This window comes from Tetrao urogallus (genome assembly GCF_951394365.1).
Source record: "Tetrao urogallus genome assembly, chromosome: 1".
Classification (NCBI taxonomy): Eukaryota; Metazoa; Chordata; class Aves; order Galliformes; family Phasianidae; genus Tetrao; species Tetrao urogallus.
Window position 1 is genome coordinate 58,358,526 of NC_136813.1, and position 22,991 is coordinate 58,381,516.

The window sequence follows — 22,991 nt, forward strand, 5'->3', positions numbered from 1 at the left end:
GAATACCATGCATCAGTCTCCTGGGCAGTCTCACAAATGGATCGTCTGGCTTGCCTGCATCCTGGGGACTCAGCAGAAAAAGAATGGAAGTTCAGCTGATATTCAGAAGCTCTGAGATGTTAGTAGGCTCCTATGAAGAAACAAGATGGTTAGCTGAGCAGGGAGGAGGCTGCCTTCTTTAGGATGGGGTTTCTAAGCAGAAATGCAGGTGATGCTGTGAGCAAGATGAAGGGCAATGGATGCGCACAGGCATTTTCTGCTTGCAGCAGTTACTATAGTAGTCCTCATCTGATGTTATGGTGCTGCTCATCTGGCCACATCTGCCTCTCTGCAAAAATTAAGAGAGCAGCTGTCTCCAGAGAGACATACAAAGTATGCCAAGACCAATAAGAGAAACATGAACCAGAGAAAATTGAGATTGTTGATTAACGTCTTTGTGGTCATAAAGGCAGAATGCTCTGATGTGGTAGAGAATAAAGAAGAGAGATTGGTGTTAGCTGAAAATCACCAGTGCTCTTCTGTGTTCTGCTAACACCTGTTGGTTTTGTGTTTGGATGTTTCAATCAGGCCGGAATCCAAACCTAGGCTCAAGGATTTGATTTTCTTTGTACATTCACTGTGGACGCATTGTGGTACATCACTGTAAATATTGCAATCATACCAGTCCTGACAGAACAGAAGGTACAATTTTTGCTTTGTAGCATGTTGAATGATAGCAAAGATGGAATCTTTGGCAAGGGTTGTGTTCTTTTGTCATGGGAATGTTAGAGAGTTCACAAAAAAACAAAGCAGAAAATGTAAGCAAATACTTAAAGCTTAACTCTTAAAAAGAACTGCAACCCCAGTAATTTATTCTAGGTGAAGTAAATCTCTATATTTCTGATGCTGATTTTTAATGAGCCTTGAGATTGCGAGTGAATGCCTGGAGAATGAAAGAATTCCAGAATTCCATTTTTCAAAAGTGATGTGAATACGACCTCTGAATATGGTCTACAGAGCCTGAGATCAGCAGCGAACATGTTACGAAAAGTGTTGAAGGAGTCAGTTGAAACTCAATCAAAAGGTTGGAAGATTAACTGTAAAATGGACAAACTGCAGAATAGGTCTTAACAAATGAATGTGGTATGATAGCGTAGCTGATTTTAGGAAGGAAACAATGGATATATTTCAATATCATTAAGCACCTCCAGGTTTTTTTAAGCACCTCCAGCTTTACCATATCGATACACTGTGTGTTAAGGGGTTAAAAATTGTTCACTGCTGAATCGAAGGTTTTTGTGGGATCATCACTGGCTGAGTAGTTGCATCAAGTAACGTTGAACTACTGCTTAAGGTTTTCTTCAGTAACGTGGAAAGAAATATTTTAAAAAGTAAGTGATATGATTAGAAAAGAATGAAGAGGACAGATAAATGCAGATTGCTTGGCAAGCAAGGTCGTGGCCAAAGTGCTTTGTGCAAACCACATCTTTTGAACAAAGAATTCAAGGTAACAGTACAGAAGATAAGATTATGTGCTGAAAATGTGGGATCCACAGAATGATCTGGTGCCACAGTAGATGGGAACTGCATATAAGTCTCCTACACAGTGTTTTAAGGAATTAGCTAATCTGATATTTGTGCTTAGAACTAATCATTAATCATAGAATCACAAGGTTGGAAATGACCTATAAGATCATCTAGTCCAACCATCTCCTCATCACCTTTGCCACCACAAGCACTAAACCATATCATGCAGCACGTCATCCAGGCGCCTCTTGAACACTGCCAGGGATGGAGACTCCACCACCTCTCTGGGCAGCCATTCCAGTGCCTGACCACTCTCTGAGAGTGTAATTGTAAGGTGATTTTACACCTGGATACATAACAGCAGGACCAGCATTGAGGAACTGTGTTCTTGTTGGCCTCGCCGTTTAAAAAGATTGTTGGAACAATTGGAAAAGACTGTGAAAAAATCATTTCCTCATTACTTGAAATCAAAGGTCAGAGTCTTCTTGTATGAGATTTAAGGAACTCTCGGTTTGTGGGAAAGAAACACAAGAAGTGTCTGGGTTTCTGTCAGATCAGATCACACAAAATGACATCATTGTAAGGGGCTCATCAATGTGAGAGAAAAGCAACACAAGAATTAGGGACTGGAATTCAAAATCAGCTTGAACTCAGCTATCTAATTGGTAAAGGTGGTAAGAACCCTCTGACACGTGATGAAATTGGAATGATAAAATGCTCATTTTGGTAAGAGTAGGACTGACACATGAGCACACTGATGAAGCACGTTACCCTTAAGCATCTTCAAAATTCAGTTCTTTCTCATTTTAGAGCAGGTGAGAGATGTAGGAACCCAATTTCTGCATGTGGTGCCCGAGCAGTGCTTGCTTTAACAAGGCCTTGGGCCTTCATCAACAAAAATACAATTCAGAAATCATCAGCTGTTCCCACTCTGGTATCAAAAAAATGAATTGGAAGAAGTGAAAAGCGAACTTTGTCCGAAGTTGTTCAGATGTTTAAATTGAGGAGAAAAAAATGCAGATATTCTTTCATACTTATTTTTTATCTTCTATTAAACAACATAATCTTGTTTGTGATTGAATGCTTTTGTCTGAAAGTGGGGAAGCTTATGAAGGGGCTGTGTGCAAAGCATGTGATGTTTTTTGCAGACATGCAAGTTGTGATTGTTTTCCATCCAATTACTGCGAGTAGCACATAGACACTTTTATTTGCTGCAGGTTGGTCAGTATCAGTCTTTTATTACTTGAATGAAAGAGGTGAAAAACAGTTGCATAAAATGATGAGGTGGAATTCCTGAGGGCAATTGCAGTGACACTGTGGTCCTTGTGTGAGACTGTTAAGCAAAGACTTTATATTATATACAGTACATAGGAGCTGTGGAAGCTGGAAAGCAAACGTTTTAATTTGCTGATAGTCATAGCAAAGAGCCTCCTTTAAGCATTGAAGAGCTTGCATTGATATTTTTCTTCCCTGTTAATATTTGGTTGTGACTTTGAAGATTAGACTTAATGCTTCAACTACTGGATCAGCAGTTCTACGAATATTTGTCAATGGATGCAGTAGGAAGATGCATCTCATCTTCAAAGGAGGTTGTGGCTGGATATTGGGAAAAGTATCTTCTTGGAAGGAGTGGTGAGGCAGTGGCACAGGCTGCCCAGGGAGGTGGTGCAGTCACTGTTCCTGGTGGTGTTCAAGGAACGTTTGGATGTTGTGTTGAGGGATATGATTTAGTGAGAACTATTGGTGATAGGTGGATAGTTGGATTGGATGATCTTATAGGTCTTTTCCAACCTTGGTGTTTTCTGTGATTCTGTGATCTGAGAGGTCTTTTCCAACCTTAATGGTTCAAAGTTACTTCTGTGTTTGTCTGCTCTGCATTGACCTTCAGTATGAGATTTAACACCTTTAAGAGAAAAGTCTAGAAACTGAAAGTTAATGGATATTTTAAAAAATTGGATATAGATAAAATAATGCAGTTGGTTAACATTAGTTTCATGCCATGTTATTACCTGCCTCTTTCCCTGACTGGTGTCTCCATTGCACAGCTGACAGGAAAAATGATGGCCCATCCCTCTGCTCTGATGGCCCATGGGCCACATGGCCCAGCTGCCTTCTCTTTCTAGTGTCTCAGTAATCTGTATCCAGTTAAACTTGGGAATCTCTTTTTCTTATATGGTATTTAGTTTGAAATGCACTGCTTCAGTGTCTTGGTCAAAGAAAGGTTTGTGAAGTTTGACAGGCTTTTTTCATTGGTACTGGTTGGTGAACCAATTATCTCTAATATTGTGACTGAATGTACGTGTATTTTTTGTATGTGTGTATGTGAACTTGTGTGCATATACGTATGTGTATATATATATAAAAGGAATTAGAGACTTGGAATAGGAGTGCTTAGGACATTGTTAAGTGAGGCCAGTTCATCTAAGATGAACATACTGTACATACACAGCATGTTTGTGGGAGGGCTGGACCTCTCAAAGTTTAGATTCCTTTAATGTTTTAGTTTAAAGTTCTCATTTTTCCAGATTATTCCAGGTAACCCACAACTCATTGCTTTACATGGCAGTTCTTTTTTGGGGGGAAGAACAAAACACAAAAACCCCCACAACCAACCAACCAACCAAAAAAGCGTTTTTATTGTTAGAAAGAAATCACAGATGCTAGGTATTAGAAAAGCTACAGGCCGCTTTAAAGTTCTTCTCTTGCAGTTATTGATTTGTCAACTGAAGTCAGACTCAGCTGGCTGATACACAAAGCAATGCATTGGCATGCAGATAAATAAAGGCTGTCCCTTTACAATTTAAACATCCTGTACAAGGCAGATTGAGAAGGGTATTATCTCAGAGTATTTCAAGCTACTTATTTTTCTAGCTATTGCTTCTACAATATCCAGTATTCAGTATTATACATCAATTATTTATTAGAGTTTGAAAAATGAGGAAAAACAACATTTGATCCCATACTTCCTCTTCTTGGAAAGCACACCTGCTTGGGTTAGAAGACACATGTTTTGTACAAGGATTTGCATAGAGGTTTAAGCACAGTGTAGCCACAGAACACTAGGCTGTGTACACTGGGGATAATTCCCATCTCTTTTGTACGCTGAGTGATGTACTGGTTTTTAGTTGTATGGGTTACCTCTCAGTAGAAACTGTCTGCTCACTGTAATTTGAGTACATTCATATGGCAATCATAGGAAATAAATATCAGTCTGTGTGACAACAGGTAAGTCATTCTTCACATCAGCTTTTCAGAAGTGTCTCTCGCTGCTCAGTCCTCTATTTTCAATTTAAATTCCACTTTGCCTTCATAGGGGTCATGAACGTTATCAAAGGTAATCCCGGCTCCAATGATTTTGCACACTATCTTGACTTCTACATTCTTTGTAATGTTGAGAAATTTCACCGCTACCAAAGGATTACTGTAAGTGGGCTAGGAGGAAACAAACAAAAATTCTTTATCTTACCATTGCCAGTTTCAAAATCTTAAAATAGATCTTTCTTCCAGTTCACATAACATGACAGGAAAGTTGCAGTCATTTCATTTTACACAAAGATTGTCACCATAGAATCAGAACAGTTTGGGTTGGAAGGGAGCTCACAGCCCAGCCATCCCCAATCCCTGCCATGGGCAGGGCTGCCCCCCACCAGCTCAGGCTGCCCAGAGCCCCATCCAACCTGGCCTTGAGTGCCTCCAGAGATGGGGCACCACAGCTTCTCTGGGCAGCTGTGCCAGCATCTCGCTGCCCTCTGAGTAATAAATTCCTGTCTAACATCTAACCTGAATTTCTCCTGTTTCACCTTAAAACCATTCCGCCCTGTCCCATCACTGTCTGAAGGAGATGAAGAAAATTAAAACTGAAATATGTGGCACCCACCTGTGCCTTCTTTCCATAGTAGGGGAAGTAGTGCAGGTTGAAGGTGCCATTCACTGGGTAGTATTCTACCTCCAGCGGGCGGGACTCGTCACCCTGTTGTAATGTAAGAGAGATTTGTTGGCTGCCCCCCTGCAAATATTCCTTGCTGTTGCTCAAGTACAGCGATCTGTTCAGAGCCAATCTTCAAATAAAAGTGGAAATCTCCTGCTGCTATTGTTGCCAAGAAAAACAGATCTGCTGAAAGTTGCAGAAAGCTTTGAAGAGTTACTCTGATTCATAAACCTCGCTACTGGGAGAGCAAAACAAACTGCTTTTTTGTTTGGTTGCTTTTTGGTTCTTAGGCTGCTTGGCTGTCAGAGCTGTGGTGCTCAAAGCCTTTCAGTGCAGCCCTCACACACTTACTACATAGGTGCAGTCCACTCTCGGTGCGGTGCCGTTGCCAGGATAAAATTTGATAATCTGAAATAGAAAGCACACATTGAGTCATTTTGGTGATGGTTTTGAGACAAAAGGGAGCAAAGGATGAACTGAGCTTTAGATGCTGCTGAATGTGTTCCTGCATAAGGCCCCATCAGTCAGACCGCCTCACTAAGATAGTGGGGGGGATATTGCCTGGGAGGTGCTCAGAAAGCAGCACTGTGAATATCCTACTAGGAAGCTTCTGCTTTGGCTGAAGCTCTAGGACCCATTTGGTCCCACACAGTAGTAGGGTGACTTCCTGCAGCAGCAAAGGCAGAAGGAACTGAAGTCCCCACGCCCCTGTTAACTGCCTTTCTGTCTACTCTGCACGCATCCTTGCTGAGGAAAACAAAGAACTTCCTCAGGAAACACCTCTAATTTTGCCTGCAAACATTAGGTGCATGGTTCTGCCCTCACAGGTGGATCTCATTTTTGGGTTCCCAAAAATATTCAGTGCCCAAGCCTAGGGTGCGAGCCAAACCAAAAATGAAGGGATTTTGTCTATCAGGAACTGACAAATACAAACTCTTCATTTTGTACTGAAATTAAACTATAAACCTCAGCATTTTACCTGAAATGTTTGTTCATTCAAAGATTTTCTTTGCAGGCTGGAGAAATGGAATGTGCAAGAAGCACATCTCTGAAGTCACTTTACCTGAAGCCCTATCTTAACGCTTTAACAGCAAGGTCTCAGTACTACAAAAAAGAAGCTTTTACATAATAGTTTTTCAGACAGCAGCACTACAGAGATACTAACAAAAGTGCCCCAAAGCTTCAGAGATTCTGTTCATGTTACTCTCCTAGGGATGGTGACAAAGTCCCATCTCTAGTCACTGCTTCTCTAGTCACTCTTGGGAAAAGCGGAGTGAATTGTCTGCACACTGCAAAGCAGAGTTGAGCTCTCCAGCTGAGAATCATGAGACCCAGTGCTTCCTGACTAATTCCTCGCTGTTCTGCAGCCTGACATTGCACTTACCCTGTTCATCTTTACAATAAAGCAAGGTTTTCCTTCTGGAAATCCAAAAGTAGGATCTGTGATGCCAGAGCAGTTTTGAAGCATATCTGATGTAAATTTGCAGGACAGTTTTGTGTTATTTGGACCATCAAAGGTGTTCTGGATGAAGTATGTGTTGCTTGTGCAGTTGATGTTCAGATGCTGAGCAGCTGGGCTATATGCTGGGTTTGTGAAAGAAAAAAGAAAATTCCTCTGTGAAGCCTCTCATAGAGAAGTTATGCATCTGGGAGATTTAGACTGGATATAAGGAAGTAGAATTTTACAGTAAGGGCTGTGAGGCACAGGTTGCATGGAGAGGTGGTGGATTCCCCATTCCTGGAGACACTCAAGGTCAGTCTGGATGGGGCCCTGAGCACGCTGATCCAGCTGTACCTGTCCCTGTTCACTGCAGAGGAGTTGGATGGATGGCCTTTAAGGGTCCTAAACCATTCTCTGATTCTATCTCAACATCAGGTTGTATATTCTATGATGGGAGATTGTACTTCAAGTGAAATTGGGATTAGATGGAACAAGGAAAGTTTAATTCTTTTTTTTTTTTTTTTTTTTTTAAGAATATCCAGGGGAAAAAAATAAAAAATTGCATTAAGGCTGGCAATTTGTGTTGCCAGCTCCAGAAAAAGGCAATTTCAAATACGATTTTTCTCAATGCATGTATGAGAAACAGAAATGTGAAAATAAGGCTTACAAGGAATATAAATACATTGAACTATGAACATAAATGGAGCACCCAACCTATTTTGGCTGTGCTCTTTGATGACAGTATGTGCTGGCTCCACAGGACTTGCTATGGCACTTTGATATTTGTAGTCACAGATACGATTAGATTAATTTAGACAGTAGTTCTGTAGATCTTTCTCTTCCCATTTCTTTACTCTCTGATAGCCTCTTTTATTAAAGCTACAAAAAAAAAAAAAAAAAAAAAAAAAAAAAAAAAAGAGCGATGAAGCTGGGCTCTGCTTTTAATATACACGTTTACATATGTTTGATTTATAGATTCACAAAGTGTTTTGCTCCTGCTTTTCAGAAAAAAATGTATTTCCCACTCAAAATCTCTGATTTCAGAGGGACAAACAGAAAATGGAAAACCTGAAGGTTCTCAGCTGTAGTAAGGAAAAGGTGACAGAACATTTCTTCAGGTGACCTTATTGTCTTTTTTACCTGTCAGAAACGTCTGGAGCATTGTCACCAGCCCCTCCCAGGTCTTGTTGTCAGATGCGTTGTAGTAGATTTGTAGCCCTCTGTGCCCATACACATCTGGTCGTAATGTTACACCTTCAAGAGGAGGAGAGGGGAAGGCAAAGCAGGAGAGAGGTGCTGTTATCAGAGCAGATCACAAAATAATCCCAATGACTGCAGTGGATTTCCCCAGGACTTGTTAAACACAGCATTTACAAAAAGGAAATGGGCTGTCCTGCCAGGTGAGAAACAGCTCTTGAAAACGCTGTGCTTAATATTACAGAGAAATGATATTGTCAGCAAACATCAAACTAAGAGAATACTGAGAAAGAAAGCTTCCAAGTACAGCAGGCATGCAATAAACAAACAAACAAACAAACAAACAAACAAATAAATAAGTAGAGGCAATTTCTTTGAAAAAATCATAAAAAGTGACTTGGGGGCTGAAGTTCTAGCAATAGGCTCTGGTGATCTCCTGTTAATTCTGTCTTGTCCCTCTCCGTCCTCACATCATGTCCCACAAACCCTGATTCCTCATTCCATGTCTCTTTGCCTTATTTTATGCCTTTATTTAACGGGCTGCTGGCACGGCTCATTAAAATATTTAACATTTGTTAGTTGCTTTCAGGCTGAGGTTGAAAGGGATGGTTAAGGTAGTTGCTATACCTGGGGACTTGAGCTGGTCTTGGTAATCTGGCTCGTAAGGATTCACCGTCCTCATTAGGGAGTATATGGAGAGGGCAAAGATCCCGGTCATCACCACGTAGAAGGCCAGGTAGTACAGGCTGATCCACACTGAGGAAAAAGGAGGGGAAGGGTCTTTGAGCTCATGCTGTGTGAACACTGCAGCTAATGGCATCATGTCAGCAAGAAGGGAACGAGCCTGGCGTTGCTGGCACTTGGGTTGTTTAAAGCTTGAAGGATTGTGTGGCTTCATGGAGCAGCTTCTCACATTAAGGCCATTCAGCTGCTTATTACACACGGACTGAGCAAAAGACCCAATAGATTTCATTGACAAAAGCAAGCTGCTGCTCGTATTGCTTGCACCATGGAGCTTAGTGTTCTGGGCATGCTTGCTTTAGATCCATATCTCACCTCCAGCAAAATGCACCGTGTTGCTATTTCATTATGGGGTGAGATTCAGAATAATGCTGGTTTTGGTGCATATATGCAGAATGTATACACAATCAGAAAGGATTAGGTTTCCTTTTTGTTTATAGGAATGGCTAACAGGCTACAGTTACACATTTCCCATCAGAAGAAAACCTTCTGGAAGCTTGCAGCTACACTTACGACTTGCAGGAAGTGCAGGGACTCTCTAAAATGTTCCAAGCTGCAGTTCCCAGAACACAGATCATCAGATCATCAGACACATTGTTGTGGCAGACATAAGCTTGGCTACAAACAGGAAGCCTCAGCTGAAACAGGCATTAGTTCAACGGTAAAAGAGATTTACTCAACATGCAGTAATTTAAAAAGGAAATTCAGAAAAGCAAAACGTGGTTCCAGAGAATTGGACAGAAAATATTTTCCCACACCTCCCCAGCTAGCTGTAGAGTAGAGATCATCAGTGCAGGTCTGCAGCACAGTGCTGCCATTGCTTGGCCCCATCAGCCTGGCATCTGCAGGGCTGAACAACGCCAGCGTAGCAGCAAGGCCAAATTCCCCTGCAGCAGAAGCCCTTATAGACAGCAATGTCAGCATCATGTTATAGTCATAACACTTAGCTATTAATAGGATGTTAACATGTCTATTGCTTATAACACTCTCCTTGTCTATAGCAAGGGAGTTGGAACTAGATGATCTTAAAGGTCCCTTCTAACCCAAACCACTCTATGATTCTATATGTCCAGTGTTGTCCTTATCAAATATTTGGGCCAGAAATGCTTTAGAATATTTGCAGGAGCTTCTTGGATCAATGTTTCGACCTAATTGACTGTATTCAGAGAGCAGGGATATTGTAAGAGGATCAGGAGCACATCCAAAAATCGAGGTTATAAAAAATTCCATCCTTCCATTACCTCCCATTCATCAGAACAACCCCTATCCCTTCAAGATTTTTAAGGGTGTCAGAAAGGAAACCCTTGTGCACAGAAACATACCCCAGTTAATCAAGGTCCTTCCCATAAACAGCTTCGTTTCTGGATTCCAGACAAAACGGCGGAAATTTTCCATCCGTTCACTGCAGGTCTTCTTTTCATTTAAAGTTGCCATTTTGCCACAAAATTTCCCCCAAAAGCGTCTTCTTCAGAAATGAAGAAATTCAACGGGGGCTCAAAGAGTTGCCCAAGCAAATTGCTTTGGTTTTTATACTTTCCCCTCCACTGAAGGTCAAGGAGATCACTGCCTATACCGACAAAAGCCCCTACACTGATTACTGGCCCGCAGCAGATGCAGTGCTTTATAGGTAGTGCTGATAACGCTCAGTGCTGAGGCTGGCAAAGGAAAGTCAGCTCCTATCAAATGCCCTTCCCAGGTAAACTGCCCCAAAGAGATTGACAGGATTACGCACTTCGCAGAGTGCCTTAGGGCTTGCGATATGCTCAGTGTGATAGTGGTTATCAAAAGAGATAAGGAGAAGGAGAACCTTTTCTCTCTGTTGTTTTTTTTTATTTATTTATATTTTTCCCTTCCTTCCTTCCTCTCTTCCTCTTTCTTTCCTTCTTTCTTTCCAGTTAACCTGCAAATACTGATTGCAATACTCCCATTACAACCTATGGGCAGAGGGATGGGATTTCATCCTCTTTTTTAAGCACTGGCATACCCTGCCATTCAGTATGGTGGCAAAGTCATTAAGATGGGAACATCTGACAAGATTAACTGGCAGGCTTTTTGTTATCTGGACATTGAGACAGCTGTAGTTGAGCCCTGTGACATGGCAGGGGTTTCTGCCAGCTAAATAATGCTGAATTTCTAAGAAGCAATACAGATTTATATTGCTTTTCTGCCTCAGGTCAGGCAGCATGATGTTTTAGTGTAAGAGCCACCGATTTGGGGTGATTTTACCTGTTTTCAGATGATAAAATAGGAACCAGGCTAAGTGAAACAAAATTAAGATTTACAGACATTCTGCCAGTTTGTATGCCCCATGGAAAGAGGAGGATGAACAAAAAGATGGTGAAGCCAAGCCTGCCTGCATTCAGGAGTTTGTGTTACGCTGTATGGGAAGCTGGCAGTACACTTCATGAGCCCCAGGCCAAGGCTTTCATGTGTGGTCATGTAGTCATCTTCTCTCATGTTATATCTCATTTGTCTATACCTGTTGCTGCATACAACTTGGGAACCCCAAGATCTGAGGAGCACAGGTGCAGTGCAGAGCATGACTGAGGCTGAGAAATGTGGATGGCAGGAAATGGCCTAAGGCCTTGAAAACTGCAAATGAAGATGTGCAGAAGTATCTACAAAAAGCAGTACCTACAATAAAAGGCAAGAATAAAGGGGAAAAATATTACAGATGGAAATCTGCTCTGACTGGAAGTTCCAGAAATACAAATTACATAAACACATTAACCACATTAATATAAGAGCATAAATAAAATTACCGCAAGTTAATTATATCCTTATTTTATAATGAGCCAAGTACATAATTCTAACATGAATAAATTAAATACGTAAATATATTAAGAACAATAAATGACAAATGTGTTTACACACGGAATCAGGAGTAGGAAAAACAAAACATCAAAGTCCTATGAGAGCAGGTGGTTAAATTAACGTGGTTTCTCTCTTCAGTATTTGGAATCGTCAGTGAAAATGTAAGAAAAAGCAGGCAAAATATCTATAAAATCTTCAGTGGGGCTGTTGCTACGTGTCATGGATGCTCCTGACCAAGCAGACCCACATCACCTTCACCCCCTGTCCTCTTGCCAAGATGCAGCCAAGACCGCGACAAGGGAGGCCCAGCCAAGGTCACAGCTTCTCTCTTGCCTGACTTCAGAATTATCCCAGCGGGAACCTGGAGATTTTCCACCTCTCTTCAGGCAAACTGACTCAGAGTTTGGTGCTTCCTGTGAAAGGCTGAGGGGAAATTTTGGAATGAAAAGATTTATAAAGACAGATTTTTCCTTGGAGGGTTTTTCCAGGCAGTGTGTGAAATCTGCCTCCAGGGAGCTGGGACCTTACCTTAATTCATTAACTGATACCTTAATTTGCCCACCAAATTGTGCAGCCATATTTAGAGGATGAAAAGCTGGATATGGAAAGTTGTGATCAGAGGGCACTGACATCTGCAGGTGGAGGTAAAAGAACACCAAAAGCTGGGGTTGGGAAGCACTGGTGCCCACAGAGCTGAATTCAGAGCTATCACAGCTGTGTGGCATAAATCCATGTGGAGCTGTGACAAGTAAGGAAACCTCATGGAAAATTTGTGCATGTGAATGGGGATATGCACTGCCTGTCTGAAGAGGTTTATTAGGATAGGATGGAGATATGACTATTCCAAAGGCTCTGTTCAAAAGCTCCCAGCCACTGCTGGGACCGTTTGTCAGGACATTTGTCACCAACCAGTGGACATCTCTCCATGTCTCCATGAAGGGCTTGTTGGTCTAAGTAGCTGCTTGTTGTAGCCCATTAGGATTCAATTCATGCCCATTTTCCTCATCCAGTGCTGGCCCTGCAGCCAGCTCTGGTCTCTTTATTCTGCCCAAATCCTGCAGCATTTTGGCCTTTGGTTGCAAGGCCATGGGCATGTGGGCATGCACACACACTGCATTCAGAGAGCAGCAAGGTACTTCATGTACTCAGAGCTTCATGAACTGGGACCAATGTTTGCTTTCCCCTACTGGTATTTAACATCTGCATCTCCGACCTTGGGCTGGCTGTTCAGCTGAAGGACAGCCAAGCGGCAGGGTCACACAGGAGCATGGGACAGAACTGGAGACCACGGCCCTGCTACCCCTTCCAGCAGGCAGCAGCGTTAGCACCAGTTTTGCAGTTTTAACGATTGCTTCAGGTTGCCCTGCTCAGGGCAGGGGGGGGCGCTGTGTGCATTTTCCTGCTTCTGTCGACCTCACTGTGTGCATGGAAAAGCCTGGCCTCAGGGTGGCCCATGTTCTCCAGAAGAGCAATGGAGAGCATGTTCAGGAGAGCTGTGCTGCTGTGATCAGAAGTAGCTGAATGCATACCTGAATGCAAAGGGAATTAGTACAGTTTGTAAGCTTGAGTATGAGCTTTAAATTTAATTTAGCCTCTTTTGGAGCACCTGTAAGTTTTGCTCTAGCCTGAAATGCTGTCCTGAGATATTCTCCTCGGTAGAAGTGGATGACGGCACACCTAGCACAACGGTGGCTCACCCTGCTGTATAATGCTCACTGCAGTGAGCTGCTGGAGCTGCTGCATGGTACTGAATGGGAGCTCAGTATCAGTGTTAGTAAAACATTAAACATTATTCACTCGTGATAAGGGCAGGAAAGGAGGGAAATCTGTCCTAGTGGTGGGTCCTGGGCGGAGGCATCTGCTGGGCTGCCACCTTCTGTGTGTGGAGGTCACCTCAGGGGTGATGGGAGAGCTGGTGTTTGGGGGTCATATCCACTGGCAGAAATGAGCTTTGCGTCTTTCTCTTTGATTAATGGCTGTTTTCCATATTAAATGGTCAGGAGTTGATTAGGCTTGCTGTGCCTTCCTAGTGGAAAGAGCAAAGAGAATTTTATATTCCTCTTATTTGCTTTTCTCCCATATTTTCATAGAATCATAGAATGGCTTGGGTTGGAAGTGACCTCAAAGATCATCAAGCTCCAACACCATTGCCACAAGCAATTTTGCAAGTTGACAAGACAAAGGTGTTGGCATTTTTAAAATTTGAGGACAACAATTCTACATTTGAGAATAAAGGCATCAAATTGGCAGCCTGAGGAGCTCAGGGCAAGAAAACAGTGAAAATATCTTTGAGCTGAACTGTGCTGATGTTTCTAGCCTCAGGGCAATTGATAAAAGCAAGGAGGTTTAGGTGAAAGTGTGGGTTTATGATAGCAGCATGACCAGGGCTGTGGAAAGTGCAAAGCAGCTTCTCTTCAGGTCTGACCCACCACTTATTGGGGTTTTCCAGAGGACCTTGGCTGGCCTCTGCTTTTCTGCCCTGCTCTTTGTCTCGGGCTGCTAACATGGCCCCATCATGAGCCCAGCCATCTCCCTTCACTTTCATTCTGCAATTTAAAGGAGCAACTAAAGGAAACTAGTGCTAAACTGAGCGCAAAAATAAATACCAAAACTCAGTGATGTTCCTTTCAGATGGACAGTCAGTGAGTCAAAAGCTTGGCATTGTGGGGTGGCATACTACTGCTTGCAGTGTCTTTTGGATGATGGAGAGAGTAATGAGGTCCTTGGGAACACTAAGCATCCCACAAAACATCTCCAGCAGTTCTGGCCTCATTAACTTTTGCCAAAGGGATTTTTCCATCTGCACAGATTGTCCTATGGTGTTCATGAGGTGTTGCAAGGAAACAAGCCGCATTACCAGCCAATGCCCCTGCAGAGCTGCTCCCTGCCTCTGTTATGCACAAAGTCTTGTTCATGTCAAACAAAGAACTTACATTTGGTATAATTACTATCTTGGGAGTATAATCACTATTGTTTCAAGTCAGTTACAAACAAGAAAGGATAATGGTGTAGCTAAAGCTGCGCACACGCTTTTTAAACTACTCCCAATATTGTAGAATCATAGAATTGTTAAGGCTGGAAAAGTCCTTTAAGATCATCTAGTCCAAACATCCACCTACCACTAGTGTTTACCCACTAAACCACATCCCTCAGTACCCCATCTAAATGTTTTTGATTACCTCCAGGGATGGTGACTCCACCACCTCCCTGGGTGCTGGAGCCCAGTCCAGCATCTGACCACTTTTTTGGAGAAGATATTTTCCCTAATATCCATCCTGAACCTCCCCTACATAATGTGAGGCCAATTCCCCTTGTCCTATCACTCTCCTTCCCCTACTCTTTGAGGTCCTAAGATTGGTAGCAGCTTACTGTGGTTAGGGTGAGCTGTGGGCACCCAGAGCTATGTGATGTCCATGTTGACATCTTCTTGGGCTTCAAAACAATTTGTATGGAGTCATGAATACACCTGCGAGCATGCTTTGCACCTTGCTCTCTCTCCACAGCATCACCTTACTCCCCGGGTTGGTGTGTGTGTGTGCCGCCCTGAGGGAGAGATTCTCCCAAAGTAAACACTGCCTTTCATTTCTATGTATTTATTTACTTGCCACACAAAACCAGAGCTCGGCAGGGCTGGAGCTCCCGCTGGGCCACACCGAGCCCGGGCACGGCTTCCTGCCTGCCCACTGCAGGACCCCGGCGGCACGGCGGGCGGCAGCAGCGAGCAGCGTACAGCCGGCTCGGCACCGCGCCCGACCCGCCCGGCCCCCGCCTCTGCCTCGGCGGCAGCGCCGCGGGAACGTAACGTTTGCTCTCCTCTTGGACGAACTTGAAATAAATGATTTAAGTGCTTGTTTTTCTGTCTCTTTGGCCGGGTTTTTTTTTCTTTTTTTTTTTTTTCTTTTTTTTCTGTCTGCTGTGAGATGCGAAGCGGCCGTTTTTTTGGTCTCCGTGTTAGTTAGATGCTTACAGGGAGAGCGGGGTTCTCACTGGTGACAGGTGACAGGACGAGGGGAAATGAAGGGAAATGGCCTCAAGTTGTGCCAGGGGAGGTTTAGGTTGGATATTGAGAATTTTTTTTTTTCCTTTTTTTTTTCTTTTTCTTTTTTCCTGTAAGGTAGCCTTTAAAGCTTCGGTTCACAGCTGTGTGGCAGGTCCCAAGCAGCAGCCCTTCACCCTCTCCCATATGCCAGTGTCACACTTTACCACCCTAAGATCTACTCTCCAGCCCTAGCCATCCCCAGTTTAACCAGATTTTCTATTCTTTGGAATCATACAATCATGAAGGTTGGGGAAGATCACTAAGATTAAGTCCAACCAGCAGCCCATCCCCCACTGTGCCCAGTAACCACATCCCTCAGTGCCACATCCACACAGTTCTTGAACACCTCCAGGTATGGCGATTCCACCACCTCCCTGGGCAGCCTGTACCAAGGCATTACATTTTACACTACAGAAATGCCACCTTCAACTGCTTGCAGGCTGTTCTCCTGCCTGAATCTGCTGCCCACATCCCATTCTACTTGCTGCTGTAGGGATTTTCATTAGTAGAGTCTTTTGGTCTTCGTGTGCACACTGTAGTGTTTGTATGAAACAAATCTGCAGGAAATATTACATAGAATCATATAATGGCTTGGGTTGGAAGGGACCTCAAAAACCATCTTTTTAACTGTCAGTTTAAACTGGCAGTTTGACTGTTATCCTCTGAGATGGGAAAATCTTGGAATATTGCTGTTCTTCAGAATGTAAGTATTAGTGTCTTAATATTGATTTCGCTGCCTGGGATCAGCATCAGTAGTGAATATTGAAGTTTGAGATCTTGAGGTCCTGATGTTTGGAACTGACTATGACTGTAAGCTGAAATTGTGGAGATGCTTGTGAATACCATGTTCAGTTCTCAATTGTATTTCTCAGTTCTCCCACCTGCTGATAGATTTGTTCCTTCATAGAAGTACGTGTTAAGACTTGCAGACTCAGCATGATCAGTTGCAAATATTGTTTTGATTCACCTTCTACACCACTATCAGGAAGGCAAGCCTGTACACGTGAACCATCAGGTGAGAAAGGAGAAAACACTGGATCTGATTTACTCCAGTGACTTGAAAGACCCTGTGTGAGACTTGCAATATAGATTTCAATAAGTGTTTCTCCCATTGGTCTCAAATAAGGGGAGACAGGGCAAGTCTGGAGCATGTCCACTTTCTCAGCAGCCAGTCACACTTCAGCAAGTTGCTTACACCAAAGGAGCAACAAATCAAAACATTCTGCATAGCTAAAGAGGTTTTGATGCTATTTTATACATGTTTATGCTATTCCTAAGAAAATACACTTTCAATTCAGTAAGCCCCTTCTGTGTCTGCTGTTGGGCAGTTCATTATTTAGGACTTAAACTACTGCCAGATTATTAGGGCAGTATCTGAGAAGAGTTCTCACCTTTCCATTCATCACTGAGAGATGCTTGAATTGTGACAGTCAGACTCAGAGCACTGATTCTATCAGGAAAAAAATTGTAATGGAGAGGTATCACAAGAGATAATAAGACATCTCAGAGTTGTTCATTGGCATCCTTTAAATAAAGGACATAAACATATAAAATATGTACAAATTGATTATTAACAGGCACAGGATGGCCTGGTCCATAGCAGAGCTGTGCAACATGTCTTAATGAGTAAAAGCCCTGCTTGATATTCACACTGCTACAGAGATCCACTTACATGGGATCCCAAAATATTCTCTGCAGGAGGGCTGGAGCCTTGCGATGCATTCACAGATGGCGACATGGAGACAGAGCATTCACAGGACTTGCCAAAAACATATTTTGGATTTGATTGACAGTTCTGGACAGGCTTTCCCAGCCTTAAAATGTGTGTCCAGAAATAGATTGTATCTACTGCTTTTATTTTCCTCCCTGGATACATTTTCAGTTGTCCATGAGATCCTAAAATCCTAATTTTGTCTTTTAAATTTAGAATTACAGTTTCAGGGCTTTCAATGAAATTGTGTTTATTTATTTGCTCAGTGAATGGCACTGAGTAGAGATAATATTTTTACAGGCTTTTCTGTTTACATGTTTTAAAGTTGTACTTGAAATTCCAGGACATACCTAGGGTGAGCAAAAATATCTTGCAGATACAAGTCTGAGATGAAGACCTCAAGCAATAACGTGGTAGTTAATCAGATGTTAAAGATGGGATGATAGCCTCTCAAAGGCTGTACTAAATACTTTTTCTGTATGAAGAAAAGTGAGTAGGAAATGTAGATTACTGATTTCAACAGTGCCATATTTTTTCATGAGAAGAATGAACAGTATGGGAGCTTTATTCCCCCATGCTTATGGGGTCTGACTGATCAAAATCACTGACATATATGCAGATGGTGCCCTTCTTAAAACCTGAGTTGAACATTTTATGTTTTTTCTCCTCCCTTTGTACTTCTCTCTGCAATCCCATTTCAGGCCAAGTCTGACTTCACACTTGAAAAGTGGCTTGGTAATAATATATCATTTGGGAAGCGTCTCATATAACAGTGCTCATCTAAAAAAAGAATTAATGGAATGATGCACAACAGAACCAGAGGGAAACAAACACAATAAGAGATGTAATATCTATGACAGGCAACAAGATACTTTACAATTTGAATGCCTTCTTCTATGTCTGCTGCTCTCTTTCTTTTTATCCAGCATTTTAGCTTCTACTTCCTTTGCACTTCGCTTTGCTTTTCCAGTTGCTGTGAAGATAGTTGTGCCTTTTTCTGTTACTATTTGCTTTTCTCCAGCTTTGTCCCTCTTGTTCAGAGCCTGCTGCTGGCTGTGGGATGCTTCTGGAAGGGCATCTGGCCTTGTTTCTGGATGTGCCAGCTGCCTTTGAGTCACATGTTGTATTAAAATTGAGTCTCTTGGTTCTCAGGCTGGTCTTCTACCTCACAGAACGGGTGACATCGTTGAATAATGTAAATCTGACTGTTTGATTAGCAACATGAGGAGAGAGTATAAGTTGTCATCAGGGGACACGTGGAGTGGCAAATGAGCCAAAGACAATCATGTATGCATAAGGCCCCAACAGAAGGACTAGGAGGGGTACACTCTTCCCAGCACACATGCTTTACATTGAGTGGCTTTATTACTTTTGTACAAAGGGCTTGCAGGACAGCACAAAAAGAAGCTATGAGGTGGGTTTTATTTCATCTCAGGGGCTGAGCCCTGTGGGGGCCTTTAATTTATGTCCCCACTTGTTGAGCTGCTCTGTGTGCTGAAACCGCTGTCCCAGCAAAACACAAGCCCCTCTCTCATGGAGGTCCCAAAGCATCCCTGCTCCCAGAGCTTGTGGGAAGCCGTGGATCTCCTGGTGGTCCCAAAACCTTCTTCCCAACCCTTTTCATCTCCCTTTCGAACAGAAGGGTCCTCCTTGATCTAGCAGAGGCCATGCAGTACTTTTGATCATCCTGTGTGCTGAAGTATCTCAGCATCTCTTCCATTTCCATCTTTCTGGACATGGGGAGGAGTGTGCAGTATTCATCTTCACAAATATATTCCCCTGTTAAAATTAGTGTAGCTGTCCACCACAGTATTTAGGATGCTCATCAGTCACTTACAGAGCAGAAGACAGGATGCATCCAAGAGGGGCAAACAACTATCCAATTTCATTAGAGCTCAATAAATGAATGATAGATTGTCTGGTAGAGCGATCTGGGCTATCAGATGTCCTTTCATAATAAGGAAGTGTCAGGCCTTGTTTCCTGCTGGTAGGAGTCTCCTTGCAAGCATACATGGGGAGGTATTACTGGCTGCTGCGCGCCACTTTAGTGGGTTATGATGTTTCCATCACTTGGCCTCTTCTCCCTGTGGCTGCAATCCTTCATAATTTCCTTCAGTGCACTTTTTTCCAGGATACTGATGTGGTATTGTGACACAAATCAGCAGATTTGCTTTGAGGTTTGGAAACAAGCTGGTACACCTTAACTTCTGTGTAATTCGCCTATGGCATATGGACTATGTGGAGAAGAAATGCTGTCCTCTTTAGAGAGGCAAATCCATGGCAAGAAGGAAAGAAAGCTGACTTGCTTTTTTCACTGTTTACTGGACATCCTTTTTCTGTAGGAGGTTCTCACTAAGCACTCAGCAATTGACTTCTGGAGGGAAGAGAGACAACGGTGCCTCCTGAACACTGTCTATTAAAGTCTTTCACAAAAGGAGTACAATTCTGATCCCATAGCTGTAATAAAGTCTAGCTGGACAGAGCTAGACAACACACCTTGTATATTTGTGAATTTACTGGAAGCTGAAAGACAGAGAGGCAGTTCATCTCCATGTAGACATATTCTTGTCAGTGTGAACAGCCCATCTGTGTTTTTGAAGATAACACAAGACAAACTGCTACACTATGAGCAGAGTCAGCTCTCAACAAACTGTTTCCTACATTCATCTCTACTGTATAAATTCCAGTGTGGTTTGTCTCTCTTGGAAATCCTTCCACTTCCTGTCCCTTCACTATGGTTCCCCAGCTAGACTGTCCTGGAGGTCTGTCCTTCTGCCAAAGGCATTAAGTTGTCCGATGGGTTCAAATATTATTACAGAGGATTGATAGGCAGAACAATGGCACAAGTCTCAGCTTGAATAAAGCAAGGATAAACTCCTCCAGAGAGGAATCGCTTGATTTCAGAAACCTCCATTCATTCACTGAGTAAAACTAGTGAATTCCTAGGCAATGCTCTTCCTCATAAGCAAATGCAAGAACATGCCTATCACATGAACCTAATGACTCTGGTGTTGTATGAACATATATGTTAACTGTTATGTGTTATATGTTATCTGCATATATATGCTAACAATAACTTGAAAAACAAAAGAACCTTAAAATTGGTCAGAGCATAAAGACTGTAAAAATATGAGTTCAGTGCATGTGGTGTACATTTGGGAAAGTGAGAAAGTGGCAGAAATTTCACTTAAAGGAGCTTCAATTTCAAAGGTATCAAAACTATCCTGCATTTCAATGGGCAAATCAGCTGCTTGGAGCCTTTTTGTTCCTAGCTGCACTTGCAAACTCCTGTGCTTAATTTCCTTCCTCTAGCCCAAGCTCACTACGCATGTGTGTGGATGTGCACATGGAGATGCAGGTGTCCTGTATGTTCCTACATCAAACATGTACTTGTGCCAAGCACTAGCTCCTGTATCAGTCCTTGCCAGGGTATATGAGTTTGCTTTCTTGATTTAGTGAAAGTGACTTTGGACCCAGAGTCCAAAACTTCAGGAAACTTTCAGCCTCTTTGTTATTGGCTGCTTTGGAGATAGGTGTCTCTGTTTTCACCCAGGAAAAAGAAAAGAGGATCTGTTTCCTCCTGATACGGAACGAGAACCCCATTTTTTCCATGTGAGTGAATCTTGCTTTCAGGCTGTATTACTTCTTTCTGCAATGACACCATTCAGAGTGTATAATATATTGAACCAACTCTTTCTAAAGAAACAAGATATCACCTCAGGCAGTCTTAGACCTCCTTACTGGCAACCTCGGCAACCAGGCATTATTTATAAATGAAAGCAAAGTAATCGATAGCAGCAATGTAAGCTTGGTGTTCAGTTTCCCTTTCTGAAATTTCCAGTGTTGCTGTGTTCCAAACCACATCTCAGTGTTGGATGCTATGGGGCCCCACTGAGCTATTTGAAGAGTGTCATCACACACAGACCATGCTGGTTTGAGGTCTTCATCTTCTGAGGTAGAACTCAGACCACCAGCACCTGTAGGAAGTGCTCCTGCTCTTGGCCAGTGTCAGATCTCACTAAGCCAGAGTTTAAGGCAAGGGATGAATGGTGCTAGGACAAGTGGAGCTGCCCAAATCCTCCAGACAAACTGTTGCAACCCTAGGCTTATAGAAGATAATTTGGGACCTTGAGGCAAGTCTGATGCAATTACAGAGGAGCAAAGCAAAAGATGAAAAGCAGGTAAAGGGAAAAGATGGAGTGTGATCAGAAGCAGCAGTCAGTAATCAGATAGGATGCACAATTAGGAGCGACTGTTCTGCAATACAGGGTGGAGGAGGGGGCCTAATCCAATTCCAGAAGCGCTGCCAGAGCACCACAGCACTCTGCCTGCCATTTGTTTATGCTGCAGGAGAGCACTCCCAAACGCAAATCATCATTACAGTAAAGAAGCTTTCATTTCTCTCTTGTTCCCTGCACAATTAATTAAAAAATCATCTTTTATTTGTGAAGTCACCACAAGGTTGGGATCAATTTATGTCTTGCTGAAAGCACAGTTGCTATCTGAGGAGTTAAAAAGCTGCAGCATTTACTGCCTATCTCCCTCCCTGCTCTCCTAAATCCTCCCTCTGGCATTCCCCCTCCTGTGCTGAGGTTTTGCCTTGGCCCTCGATCTCATATGACACTTCCTACCTCCGATCCCATTGGGATGTTTATGTCCCTTTTCTTTTCATGTGTGTTTCTGTATTTTTTAAGACCTCTCAGAAGTAGGCATTGTCCTTCTTTTACCCCCATATGGGAAGGCAGGACGTGTTGGTTGCTGCACAAACAGCACATTCACTGCAGAATATGCCCACTCCACTAAAGGTGCCATTCATTCAAATGGAAAGGGTAGAAATTTCCAAAAGCAACTTCACATATAAATATATTAACAAGTGACATTGAGATTAAACACTTGATACCTTTTGTAGGGTGCTGTATAGTGGGAAATTTTAAATACAGAAAGAAAACTGTAGCTTATAAATCAGCAAGTAGCTTATAGCTTAAAAAATACCTAAGTAAGAAGTGAAAAATGGAACAAAAATGCTCTAGGAAGGAAATATTTGGTGTGTATTTATGGTGCACTGTAGTTAAAAGGGCAGAGGAAAATATTTCCACAGCAGAATTGAACACTCACATGCATATGAACTGCTTGCTGATAATTAAAAATCTCTGAAAGCTGGATAAGATTAAATTTTGTTGTCAACAGGTAGCCATTATCTTCCAGAGTGATTAAAACAGTTTCATTCAACTGAGTGAAGGTTCTCTAGATTTATGAGGATTCTGCAGTAATTAAAATTATTTGTGCTTGTTTACAGAAAGAACAATGTAAATATATCAGAAATAAGAATGATGTACATTTTTATTTGACCACTTTCAAAAAAATTACTTTCATTATAGCAGGACTGTAGTGTAGGTCTGAGCTCTTGTTTTATGTCCATGTCTTACAGAGTTTCACAATCATTTTTCAAATTTAACATCCTTTCTCCAGCGAGGTGGAAAGTGGCCTTGTATTTGTCATGGACAAACACCATGCACATGAACATGGCAAAAAGCTGATATGTATCAAATTTAAACACTAGTTCAACCCATATTAATATGAATGTTTGGCCATAAGCTGAAGATACTACAAGCTC

General features: G+C 42.4%; 1 protein-coding gene across 1 annotated transcript; it reads right to left on the bottom strand.

Annotated features, from left to right (window-relative positions):
* Positions 1-4,776: 4,776 nt before the first annotated feature.
* Positions 4,777-10,247, bottom strand: ATP4B (ATPase H+/K+ transporting subunit beta; the record flags this gene model as incomplete). The annotated part of the gene is made up of 7 exons (XM_079549284.1): positions 4,777-4,938; positions 5,384-5,476; positions 5,786-5,842; positions 6,819-7,018; positions 8,016-8,129; positions 8,700-8,828; positions 10,136-10,247. The coding sequence occupies 7 exons, from the start codon at positions 10,245-10,247 to the stop codon at positions 4,777-4,779; spliced, it is 867 nt and encodes a 288-aa protein (XP_079405410.1).
* Between the last annotated feature and the right edge of the window lie 12,744 nt (positions 10,248-22,991).